General features: G+C 41.3%; 1 protein-coding gene across 1 annotated transcript in view; it reads left to right on the top strand.

Annotated features, from left to right (window-relative positions):
• ABCA12 (ATP binding cassette subfamily A member 12) overlaps window positions 1-12,990 on the top strand; it is an 85,324-nt gene that overhangs the window by 26,919 nt on the left and 45,415 nt on the right. The window contains exons 8-18 of the mRNA XM_040560783.1: window positions 890-1,002; window positions 1,785-1,878; window positions 2,003-6,154; window positions 6,791-6,906; window positions 7,602-7,708; window positions 8,782-9,035; window positions 9,153-9,265; window positions 9,736-9,860; window positions 10,605-10,778; window positions 11,781-11,945; window positions 12,748-12,949. Coding sequence (XP_040416717.1) covers window positions 890-1,002; window positions 1,785-1,878; window positions 2,003-6,154; window positions 6,791-6,906; window positions 7,602-7,708; window positions 8,782-9,035; window positions 9,153-9,265; window positions 9,736-9,860; window positions 10,605-10,778; window positions 11,781-11,945; window positions 12,748-12,949 — 5,615 coding nt within the window. The remainder of the gene's footprint in view (window positions 1-889; window positions 1,003-1,784; window positions 1,879-2,002; window positions 6,155-6,790; window positions 6,907-7,601; window positions 7,709-8,781; window positions 9,036-9,152; window positions 9,266-9,735; window positions 9,861-10,604; window positions 10,779-11,780; window positions 11,946-12,747; window positions 12,950-12,990) is intronic.

Genomic DNA, 12,990 nt, shown 5'->3' with positions numbered 1-12,990 from the left:
CACAAAACCTGCATGGAAACATTGTGTTAAATGAGGAGAAAAGAGTTCCCTGATGCTCTGTCCTCACTAGTGCTCTGTTCCCACAAATCACCATGTTTATATTCATGCCACTGAAATCAGCTCAGCCAGGTGCTGTGTGCATCACCCACAGAACTTCAGGCAGCCAAGCGATTGTGCATTTCACGGTGACCCTATACCAACAGTGAAGGGCTGTTCTTTGTATAGGAGAAGCCAAAAGGACTAACAATCACTGTGAAGTTTTCTGTAACCTGTACACATTGAACAGGCAGTCCTTTAAATGACTTACCCTGGGATACAATACGCCTGATTATCAGCTTGTTCTTTCCAAAGACTGCAAAAACATTCCTTGCTTCCCCAAAGTCTGGTTATTACAATATAAAAGAGGAAAGAAGGAAAATTAGAAATGGTAACAGTTATTTGTGATTGCTTCTTCCATCCACAGGTGTCTCCCAGGGATCTCTGCTCTCCCTGGAGCCTTGTCTGCTCTGTTTCTTGGTTTCATTTAGGAGGAGATTCACCTGCAGCAGTGAATCACAGTTGTGGCATGTCACCTGTTTTCTAAGCCCTATTGTGAGGATTTAAGTCTATAGATTTTGCACGTGTCTTTGAATAAGTACATCCAATGAGTGCAACATACACATTTCTGCTAATATACCGCCATGGCTTTCCCTTCAAAGCCCTTTATTGTTTGTATTTTGTGCATGATCAAGCAAATAATTAAAAGTAGGGCCAATGTCTTAAAATGTCTGTCAGGCATTTTGAGAATGATAGGCTGTACTACATCTGTGTCTTATTTGAATACTTGCTTTATTTCTACTCATAAACCTGCAACCACAATTTATTTTCCTTGTGCTTTTTTTCCCTTTAGTGTTGTGCTGGCAGCTCAGAATGTCTCTGCGTCGTTTGTGACTGATGATAGATTCAAAACTGCTCAAAATGGGGTTACAGATCCCCCATGTTCCCTGAACTGCTTGGAGCAAGGTAAGACTCCTCCACATAGTCATATCTCTGCTGAAAACCTGTGGTGCCGAGGAGAAGCGAACTGCGGGCTAATAAGTAACTATACCAACTGCACAGTGTTCAGGGCTCAGCATAATGAGTTCTCTTCTTAGCTTTTTACAAACATGAATAGAATACCTTGTTTTGAATGGAAAAGTAAAAAAACTTGGTTTCGTCAGTAGACAATGAATTAACATGAGTTGCAGTCTCAATGGAAATGGGGAGCAGGAATTTTTACCTTGATTTTTTTGGGGGTCAAAATCTGCCTCTAGCTGTGGGCTCTGTCAAACTCACGTGGCTATATCAAGGTGTAGGGATTGAGAATAGGCTTGTATATGTCAAGGCTGGCCAGTCTTCTACTCCGTTTCCTGTCAGTTTACATTAGTCAGTCAATGCCCAGGTGCAGGTAGTAAAAAATCTTCCTATACAAAGAAACCCAATAATAAATATTAGGCCAACTTGGGCTGTGTTGCTTATTGCTCTCCTAAAGCAGGAGGAGAGCTCCGTTTGTACCCAGACCTCAGGGCCATTGAGTTGTTCCTGAGATGGGAAATCATTTCTACAATGGCAGGTAGCATCTTGACTTCCTTTGGAAGCCCAGGAAGAGTTGCACCGCAAAGGGGCAGTCAAATGTCAGAACAGGATCTTGTGCCTTGTGATAGGAGCCTAATTACACACATGCTTGTTTTCCTTGACACATTTGCCATAAAGCTCTTCTCAGTTTCCAGCCTAATATGAATATCATCTCTGTTTCTTTGTTGTAGATAAAGAAAAAAGTTTGGTGACCAAATATATTTGTAATCACTTTAACTGGAAAGACAAGAAGGCTTTGGTATTGGAGTTGGAAGAAGTTCTGAGGTAAGACATTGGCTAAAGGGATATTACTAACAGTATAATTCAAATCTATATTTTCTCTAAATCACTTTACATTTCCACTTGCATTGATTTCATATTCACTAAAATGCCTTTTTTTCCCCTCCAGAAAAATAAAGTCGCCAGAGATTGGTGGAAAAGACTCCAAGAGGTCCATTAATTCATATGATTTAGAAGCCATACAAAAGTCTCTACATCGTTTAAAAGGCTTTGAGAAAAAAATGAATAGAAGTGAATTAAAAAGCTTAAATCTATTCAGAAATTTGAAGAATGAAACATTACAGAAATTGTACGCAATTCTTGAACTGGGAATGAATCCACATCATGATTATAAATTAAAGGAAGCTTATAATAAGGAAATAATTGATGAAATCTATAACTTAACATCACTGCAATTACAGAGCGCCTTTAACGGGACTTCCATTTTCAATATAATGACCCAGTGGAAAGAAATTCAGAGTGCTTTAAAATTAGCCACAATGATTTGGAATCCAGATTTGTTAAATAATTCTTATTTTAGTACAGCACAAACTGAGGATGCTCTCAAAATGTTACTCACCACTAGCATGCAATCATTTCTGGAAGACTTAAAAGACCATTTAGATGGAATGGAAGAAATACCGTCTTTGTTTTCTGATCATCTGCTTAAACCTGTGTCCTACAGAAACTACCCAGAGCAACTCCTAGCTCTCCAGAAGATATTTTTCATACTGACACATGCAAACATAGGTTACAAGTACCTACTGTTGCCTGTGTTTGAACTGATGCAGAAAGTAGAGAGCTCCATGGGAGAATTCTGGTGGGATGAGTTGAATACCTATTGGCGCATTGGTGAACAACTGAGATCAATGAAATGGAATAATACAGGCATTGTAGCCTACGGGCAGTTTTTAGAGGTCTTAAGCAGCCATTTAAAAAAGCAGAATAATAATTCAAATAGTCTTTTCAGTGAACAATTAGCTCCACTGTCGGAATTCATAACAGCTGTGTTTAAAGAGTTTGATGGGGAAGACTCTGAAGTAGCCAATATCTCAATAGTCACTCAAGCCATAGAAAAGACCTTGTACATATTAAAGGACTTACAGCTGAATTATAATATCAGTAAATTAAAGTACATAGACCTTTTCTTTAATTTTGACAATAAAACCTTTGAGAGCTTGTCTGAACTTCTGAGGGCAGGAATGAAAATCCTCCATTATAGAAATGCCAGTGAAGCTTCCGCTGAAGTAATAATTAACCGTGTCTATAACTTAACACATCTTCTACTGCAGGAATTCAGTGAGTCTTCCTTACAGCACAATGCTTCTCTGAAGGAAAAAGTGGCGGATCTCATGTACTTAGCCTTGAGCCCTTTCCTTGAGAATAGCGATGGCAGTTCCAGGACAATCCTGAACTGCTCCGCTCAGGATGTGCTCCGCATAGCAGTTCAGATGCTTTTTGAAAATACCACCGTAAGCAAGTCCTTAGCCAGGAGCCCCTGCAAAGCGCTCTTTGCTTTCATGGACGCGGAGAGAGGAACTCTGCACAATGAAAGCTTTACCAAACTGTTCCAGCTTGCCATATCGAACCTGAAACTGTCTCCAGAGTTTGCTAGTGTCTACAAGAACAGCAGCGAACGCTTCTCCAGGGAGCTGTCATGCACCATCCAGTCTCTGCAGTTTACTCTGCACCTCCTTTCCAAATTTAAGCTCATCTCTGAGCTGGAAAACTCTTGGGTACAGGAGAAGGTGACAGCTCTGAGTGCTGTCATGGAGGGACTGCTGCAGAGTAATGTCTCCTGCCCCATCCCAGTCAAAGATGTGGGTGGCATGCTCCCATCTCAGCTTTTGAAGATGCTCCTTCCTTTAATGCTGAATGAAACACTACTACATTCCTTAAATTTATCCAACAGCTCAGCAGACTGGCATAGGCTGCCTGTGTTTTCCCATCTGTTACCGACTACTTCCACTTGGAACAGCAGTATACATGAACTGCTAAAGGCTGGGGGAAATGCTTCCGACAACTCCGAGTGGGGACATGTCTCACGGCTCTGGCATGCCACTGGCAAGGTGTTGACCACCAAATGGAACCTGACAGAAGTGGATGAGTATGTGAAACTCTTGGAAATCGTGAAAAAAGCTCTAATTCTTGTGGATTTGGGGGTAGCTCACGGAAAAACATTAGTGCATAAGATTTTTCATAATTCCACTGGAGGAATGAAATCCTCAGATCTGAATGATTTATTTAGTTTATTAAAACTCCTTTTCAATTCAACTTCTGCCGCAAACAGCACTCTAGAGTTGGAAAGAATATTTCAAGAAGTAGTCCCACTATATGAGATTGATGGTAAAGGACTGTTTTACACTAATCCCCAAGGGAAAGAAAATCAAGATATTCTAACCACGGCTGCAGTGATTTGGAATCAGATTATCTTAAACAGGACTCATTTTAATACAGAGAAAGCTTGGGAGGTTATCAAAATGATTGCACTTCATGCAATCTTGCTTGAAGACATAGAAAATTATCCCAGCACAAATGAAGAAGTGTCATCATTATTTTCTGACTTCTTGTTGACCCCTATAACTTCTGAAAATTTTGCAGAGCAGCTCTTGTCCCTTGAGCAGCTTCTTGCTGCCATGGCAAAGGTGAATACCAGTGATCATTATCTGCTGATCTCTTCTTTGTCTAAGCTAATGCAGAAACTCCAGAGTTCCCTTCATGGAAGGCTGGGAAATGAACTTCACACTTTCTTGCAGATTGCTGAAATTGTCCAGTCCATGAATTGGGACAGCACAGACAGTCTTACTTTCCGCTCACTTCTAGACATACTGCAAAATCTGTCCAGTGCCATGAAAAGTGACTCCAGTCTTCCTTTCAGTAAGGAACATAAGCAGCTCATACGCATTATGTCCTCCGTATTTGAGCTGTATGATGAAGTCAACCCCGGGGGAGCCAACATCTCCATATACTTGCAAGCCATACAAAGGAGTATCCGTATTTTAAAAGATTTGCAGAAAAGTTATAATATCAGTGAGCTTGAAACTGTTATCCGATATTTTGATTTTTATAGTAACTATGTCCGGAGACTGATTGAAATATGGAGAGCAGGAATGAAAGTCCTTCATGACCCCAGCTTAAACAGAACATTGGAAGAAAAAATAGGCATTGTCGTTCATGTCTCACAGATGCTGCTGGACGGGGAGTTTAGCGAGTTTTCCTTACAGCACAGTGCTTCTCTGAAGGAAAAAGTGGCGGATCTCATGTACTTAGCCTTGAGCCCTTTCCTTGAGAATAGCGATGGCAGTTCCAGGACAATCCTGAACTGCTCCGCTCAGGATGTGCTCCGCATAGCAGTTCAGATGCTTTTTGAAAATACCACCGTAAGCAAGTCCTTAGCCAGGAGCCCCTGCAAAGCGCTCTTTGCTTTCATGGACGCGGAGAGAGGAACTCTGCACAATGAAAGCTTTACCAAACTGTTCCAGCTTGCCATATCGAACCTGAAACTGTCTCCAGAGTTTGCTAGTGTCTACAAGAACAGCAGCGAACGCTTCTCCAGGGAGCTGTCATGCACCATCCAGTCTCTGCAGTTTACTCTGCACCTCCTTTCCAAATTTAAGCTCATCTCTGAGCTGGAAAACTCTTGGGTACAGGAGAAGGTGACAGCTCTGAGTGCTGTCATGGAGGGACTGCTGCAGAGTAATGTCTCCTGCCCCATCCCAGTCAAAGATGTGGGTGGCATGCTCCCATCTCAGCTTTTGAAGATGCTCCTTCCTTTTGTGCTGAATGAAACAGTAATGCATTCCTCTGACAGCTTAGCAGGCTGGAATAACCTGTCCAAGCTCTTCAGTATGGTACAGGATGAGCTTCACATGAATGACATGCTGCAGAGATTCCAAGGTTCCTACAACCTCACCAAATGGAGTCATTTCTCAAACACCTGGGATGCAGTTGACAGTTTGCTGAACACCAAAATGGATCTAGCTAAAGTGGCTGCCTTTGCAAAGTTATTGGAAGCAGTGGCAAACAACCTTTCCAACAATGTGTCGGCTCTAGACATCATAGAAGCTGTTGACTATGTTCTCAGGGCGCTGAACATCTCTGATCTGCTAAATGAATTCAGCACAAGTTCCAGGTCAGCTTCTTTCTCCAACAAAACTAGTTTGGATCGTGTGATTGACCTTGTCGCTCGTCACTTTGTTGTCCTGGCAGAAACCCTGTACAACAAGACCCTACCTTGGACTCAAGGTGACCAAACACTGTCACCAACCAGTTTGATCACACGGTGAGTTTGGTTTGAGGGTATTGTAATTTCTTTTATGGGAAGCGATAAACATTTACTTCCAGTGTGAGAAGTAATTTTCTTCCAGTGGATCAACTTTTGTCTGTTATCACCATAATTTCACCATGATTTCGGACACTAGATGTAACGTGTGTTAAACCAAAGGACAGGAAATTTCTGTTTGAACTGATCATACAGCTGTAAGTAGACTTTCAAAAAATTTCTGGATTGCTATGTTTCAGTTCACAGTAGAAGCAGAATCCTGTAGGAGACCTGCCAACAGTGGTAAACTCTTTGGAATCCCTTTCTTTGTGGTATGACTCTTTAGTTTTTCTTTTTATCTTCCCTAAGTGTGCCTTTTCAACTATAAATTGCATCCACAGTGAACCTTTCAAGCATGTTTTCTTTTACATATGGTTTGAGAGTGGATGACAGCTTTGGGAGATAATGGCAAAAATAATTGATGAAATAAAATAGGGTGGGTACCCACTTAGGAAATGTCATAGGAGATGCATGGCTTCATCTGGAATTCCTATTTACAGCTGCCAAGGAACAGCATCTGCACAACTGATGGGTCGCTCACGAATATACCTTGCTTCTGAAGGAGAAGCTGATTTAAACTCCTGTCTTATTTTTCAGATTTCTGTTTTTAGAGTTTGAAAAAACCATCTTACAAGTGACAGTGAATAACAGCTATAACCCTTACCTGATGTGTTTAATAAATGCCACTGAAGTTGAAGACAGCAAATTGACAGGTAATCATGATTTCATTAATGTTGTGGGACCTCAGCTGCAATATGTTTGTGCCTGTCTTTTCAAAGTGTTTTGTCTAATGGTGGGAAGGAATGGTGCTACATGTTTTCATCTGCTGGCAATTAACTGCAGCTGTGAGACCTCAGGAAGCCAGACTCTTCTTTGTTTGAGTTATGTCACGTTGTGGGTATAAGTTTTCCATCCAACGATATCCAAAAGGCACTTGTACTATTCTCTACGTGATGACAGGTTGCTGACACTCAGATAACGAATCCTTACAAATAGAAACCTATATTCCCTTCACAGCTTTATGTACCCTTAAGATGACAGCAGTTATTTTGAGAGTTAACATGATATTTCAAGTAGATATTCATGGTATGTGCTTATTGTAAGACCTGAGAGGTTTATCTGCTGACAGAAGAGAGATACCAAGTGGGCTCTGAAGCTCACTGCCAGAAGTCCTGTTTGTAGCGTGGGGATGGATTTCTTTAAGAGCTGAGCACCTACCAAGACTGGATCAGCATGTTACAATCCATGTCTTAGACAGTGATTTCAGAGGTCCTGAGCCATACAAATTTGATGGAAAATAGCAATGCTCAGCAGGCCTTGGAGTAGAAGTGGCAGTATTCCCATCTGTGAAGTTTTTACAAGTCTGGTGTTTTTGTTTTGAGTAACTTTTGTTTTCTTCTTCCCACAGAAAACATCACACTGCTCTTGAAGCAAATTCATCTGAAAAAGAACTATTTAATGCAAAATAATACCCCTGAGAAACATTCATCCATACCAGAGCTCCTGAAGCTAAAAGTGAGTCTGCTTAAAATGCTCACTTGAAGGACATCCCACAGTGATACATGAATGTGCAATGGAGATTTTGGAAAACAGCATATGGGAAAAAAAGTGTCTTAAGAGAATCTGATAAAAGCTAGGACTGAAACACTGTTGTCTGCCTGTATTTAAAGGTCAACACTGATCTGGGCTGATCAACTTGTTCCTGTACCAGTCTCTACCCAGTATATACACAGGTTTCTGAGAAGGTAGAGGTGTCCTGCCTCACAACACAGTAGAGCTTTCTGAGACTAAGACCCTAAGCAATATTGATTCATGGATTTCCCTTACCACCTTTGGATTTAGCAGTGTCTCATTTGCTTCTTACACCATTTATACACGCCTGCACCATAGCATGTACGCTCTTCATTCTATTTCTCTCATGCAGAGAAGTAGAATTTAAAAAAATATTTTAAAAAAAGTTTGTCATGCTGCTGCTGCTTATTAAATCTGTAAAAATAATTTAATGAGCCTCTGAGTAACAGGTATAGGCACAAAACAGACAGCAGTTCTTGGCATGACTGATAATGTAAAGAGTGATGTCAGACAAGAGGGAAACCCATGATGGAACAGTAGGCAAAGGTTTGTAATTTCACACAGCAAGCTGGCAGAAGCAGAAGTCATTACTTCTAGCCAACTCCTTTTCATCTGTTGCTGTAGGGATGACCAACTGGTGTCCAAATAGCTTAACCTATTGCAAAATGTACATTTCTTTGGTCTCTGGGAAGATTAATTGCTCAACAGGTGAGCCCAAATGGGATATTGCTGCATATGTGTGTTGGGCAAGGGGAATGATATGCTGAGGCTTGCAAGGTTTATTAGATCCTGTGCAATGTTATAAAGCCAGGTCTGCTACCGATTCATGCAGGATTGTTGGTTGTGAGCTTTTCTATTTGAGACCTACTGAAGGAATTAAAAATAGATATTAAAAAAAAATAATCCTAAAGAAAAATGTGAAGGACCAGCTAGACTCTTTAAAACATACCTTTTATAATTCTGTCATCTAACTGGTGTTTGTGCATTTGTCTTCCTTTTCAAATTTTCCTTTGAAGATAACTCGCCTCCGGGATCTGACAACACTTCTTTGTGACTACGAGAGCTTTAAGTCAATACAGCATATTTGCCATCTCCCTAATGTTAGCTTTGGAGAACTGTGTGAACAGAGTCAATCTCATGAGCAGCTCATCAGTGCTATTGAACTGAGCAGTCAAGTTGTGACCAACGTACTGAATGGCAGAAGGATCTCCCAGGAGCTTCAGAATGTACTGGTTGGGGATGCCACAAATGTCCAGACACAAATAAAGTGGTGAGGCTCTTCCTCTGAGTTAGGTTGCTATAGTATTCTATTTATGAAGTGATAAAATGTCTTCCTGCCTTCTTCTCATATTCCCAAATTTGTGGTTGTTTTGTTTTTCCAATTTAGGTTTCAAGAAAACATACCAGAAATTGCTTTCTTTCAAGAGATTCCTCAGTATATTAAAACTTTGAATTCCATGTTGAACATCACTGAGAATTTAACAGATGCCAGCAAACAAGGTAGTTTCCTGTATTTTCTTTACAATGTTGGTTTGTGAACATCATCCATGGTATCATAACTTCTGCTGAAAATCCCAAGATTTGTTTAGCTGCCAGGAAGAAGTGGTATTACTGAAATAACCATACGCCATGTCCACTGTTCTTGGGATCCTTTTGTCTAGGGTAATTCCAGAGCCAGTGCTAGACCAACATTTTTTTCTGCACTGCCTGAAAATCTGACATGCTGAAAGTCCAAAGTCTTAGTATTTGGGCAAACTTTGCTATCCCTAAACCTGCCAACTTTATCTCATAGTGGAATTCAGACTGTGGAACCTAGGAAATATGACTCTTTTGCAAGGTTTGGGGTTTTTAATCAACAATGATATGCAGCACTTCCATCCTTTACCAAAAATAAAGTTCTCTGTGTGCTTGAGATTACTGTCTATCTGAAGAAAGCTGTTACATCAACTTGTTTTTGATTTCCTTTACAGAAAAGTTAAGGGATGTCTTTAAAAACGTGGACCAGCTCAAAGCGGATCTCAAAAACATGACAGGAATGTCCACAGCCAGTATTGATGCTCTTCTGGAAACATCTCTCCCAGAAAACAGCAGTCACGTAAGCTTGCTGTCATTGTAGTGAGAGATCCTGTTGACAGCACAGAGAGAAGTAGACAGTCCCACAGGGATAGACAAGGGACATAGATCAAAACAGCCACCAGAAATGCAGTAGGATGTCACTAACATCAGTTTAGCCATTTGAGACTGAGAGCCATATGGTCTTTTTGGCTGTCACCAGTAGCTGGTAACAGCCACACGCTGCCTGGTGAGTGATTGCTCTGATCTGCAGCGAGGGCACAGTTCGCTGTAACAGCCTAATGAGGACAAGTGAGATCCTTGGTGGGGTCCTCAGTGCTGAGGGGTTGTTGTAGTCCAGATGGAAAAGCACAGTTCTAACGAGGATTCATGAGAGCAGTCAGGGGTCCAAAAATAGCCTCCCATAAGGAGAGATGAGCTTGCCTTCTTCAGCCTCCTGTGCAAGCAGAGCTCCAGATGCTTTTCCCCTTCCCAACCGTCTTGTCTGGAGTGAACCCCGAAGAGCACAGTCTTTTTTAGTCTTCACATGCATCAGTCAATGGGAAACTGAAGCCACAAAAGCTTTTACTGCTCTGCAAGCTAGGCAGTAAAACACAATCTTTAGGATTTGTCCCTTGGAGTGGGAGTAGTAGGTAGGCATATTCTGGTTCTCAGGGCTGAAATATGACATTGTGGAAAGAACAGCAGCAAGGCAAGATTAAACCATGCATACTGGAGTGAGCAGTCTACTCCTTGACAAATCTTTTCTTCCTTTCTGCAAACACAGCTCATTTCTCAGATCCTCCAGCTGGAGTCCTGTAGCACCCGTCCTTCCGACCCACAGCTGCAAACCGTAGCAGAGGAGTTCTGCAATCTCTCTGTGTCAGAGAGGACTCGTGAGATGTACATCCTGGGGGTCACCCTGTTACAACACTTAGACGTTTATAATTTCTTATACAAGGTTAGTGCTGGATTTGTAGAGTGCTTTCTATAGTCTTTGCTGCATGTAGTGGCTGAAAGGTCATAAAATATCATTGCAGTGGCCAGGAGCAATGCTGATTTACACAAGCCAAAGATCAGGCTTTTCTCATGCAGTAATTTTTATTGCGTATCCATGCTGTGACAGTGTAGATATAAATGAAGATCCCAGCTGGTGTAAACCCGCAAACCTCATTTAGAGGCACTAGAGCTGCTCCGAATGCCTCCCTATCTGCTAGTATTGTTTATGTGCTGTCACAGCCTCTTGAACATTCCCAGCTGAGTTCAGGATTCCCAAAAACAAGACACCAGGCTAAATTTTTTCTATCCCTTGAAAATGGAAGCCCTGAAAAACATCCTGTGAAATATATTTTCCCAATCTAGTTGTCACTGCCAAGTTATTAAACGATTCAAATATCCCCCACATACATGTATATAAACAGCAAGTCAAAATACTGTTCACTGAGAAGTGTGGATTGAATACACATTTTAAAACACTACAGAAATCACAGAATCACAGAATTGAAGGGGTTGGAAGGGACCTCGAAAGATCATTGGGTCCAACCCCCCTGCCAAAGCAGGTTAGAAATGATCCTGAGTGGAACAGAAGTTACTAAATGAGAATGCCAATTAATTTGTCTTAGGTCAAAATTCACCTGTAGTGTTTGATGTCTCTGTTGTATGAAAGGCCACCTCTCAAATTATATCCCAGCCAACATCTAGCACATTTCCCAGCTGTAGGTATTTGGAAACATGCACCTTTTAGAATATGTAATAGTCACGGGAGGGGGTTGCAAAACCATTTGTGGATTTAGGAATGCTAATCTCATTCAGTTCCCATGGGACATGTGCTCCCTAAACCCCCTAACAGTATTGAACATCCCACAGTCTCCATTTTGGGATTAAGAGAAGATCATGGGTGCGTGCATACACATGCACACAGATTCCTGCTAATCATAATTGATTTCCTTCCTGCCTCTTGCAGATGTTATTCCCTAAGGAACTTCAGAAACCTGTGGACAAGATGTTAGGCATTCTGACAAAGATGAAATATTACAGACACCAGGTTGAGTCTGACGTTGATCCACTGTTGCAAGCTATTCATTCACTGAAAAAGCTCCGCCAGTCTAGAAGGATGTCACTGAGTAAGGTATGTGTAGTCTGCATATGCTTGGGAGGTAAAACACCATTGCACCAGTTTTCATAGGAATTTTTTATTGTAGAAGCTGAAGGTGCATTCAATCTTGGCTTACTGTTTCTCTTTTAAAACAGTGATGCCATAAAACTAATCTCTGTCAAACTGACATGTTGCCTGAATGGGAGTGCTTAGATTTGGAGCACTGAGACAGCCTGGTGTCCAGTGTGGTTGGAGGGGGGGGCGACACTAGGAACAGAAGTGCAAGGGATGAACAACCCTCTTGAAGGGGAATAGACTTCCAACAAAATACACAGATGCACTGGAAGTGGTCAGTGTGTGAAAACAGCTGGAGAACTGCCCACTGAAGGCTATTCAAAACCATTTAAGTGAGCAGCAAAAATTCACTCCAGCTTTGGTGTGCATTAGATCATGCTTGTAGCCTCAAGGCTACCCAAAACATTCAGTACAAACCCAGTCCTGTTGCAACAGCTGCAGTAACTTTGGGTTGCACTAACATCCACCACTGGATCCCATCCCTTTCTATTCCATAGTCTTGTATATATGGCACCAGGCACCCTTGTTGCACGTGTTGTAGGTGATTCTCACATTGGGTCTCATGCCTTGAAATGACATTAGCCATAAAATCTTGATTTCCGGCAAAAGCCCCTCATTTTGTAGAGATAAACTTCTTCCAAGAAATCAGTATAAGAATGTTTAATCCTTTCCTTCTATTACCTCTTTTTCCTCTCCAGAATAGGATGTTTTTAACAGGCAGGATTTATTTGTTTGGGCGTTTTTTTTTCCTCTTCTACAGGCATTATTTAAATCAAATGACTTTAAGATAACGCGTGGCACATTTAAATCCATGTCAAAAGTTCTCTGCAACCAGGATATCACACCCTTGTTTTTTGAGTCCTTGCTTCCTGATTTTGGAGACCCTGTAAGAAACAGTTCTTCTGTAGAGGATGCCCATGTCCAACAGATGATGAGGAAATACGGGATTCCTCATGATTCCAGTAAGTCTGACTTTTCTGTAAGTCAAATACATTTCAAAGCC

The sequence above is a fragment of the Cygnus olor genome, chromosome 6 (genome assembly GCF_009769625.2).
Source record: "Cygnus olor isolate bCygOlo1 chromosome 6, bCygOlo1.pri.v2, whole genome shotgun sequence".
NCBI lineage: Eukaryota > Metazoa > Chordata > Aves > Anseriformes > Anatidae > Cygnus > Cygnus olor.
This window is presented reverse-complemented; position numbering and strand designations above follow the sequence as displayed.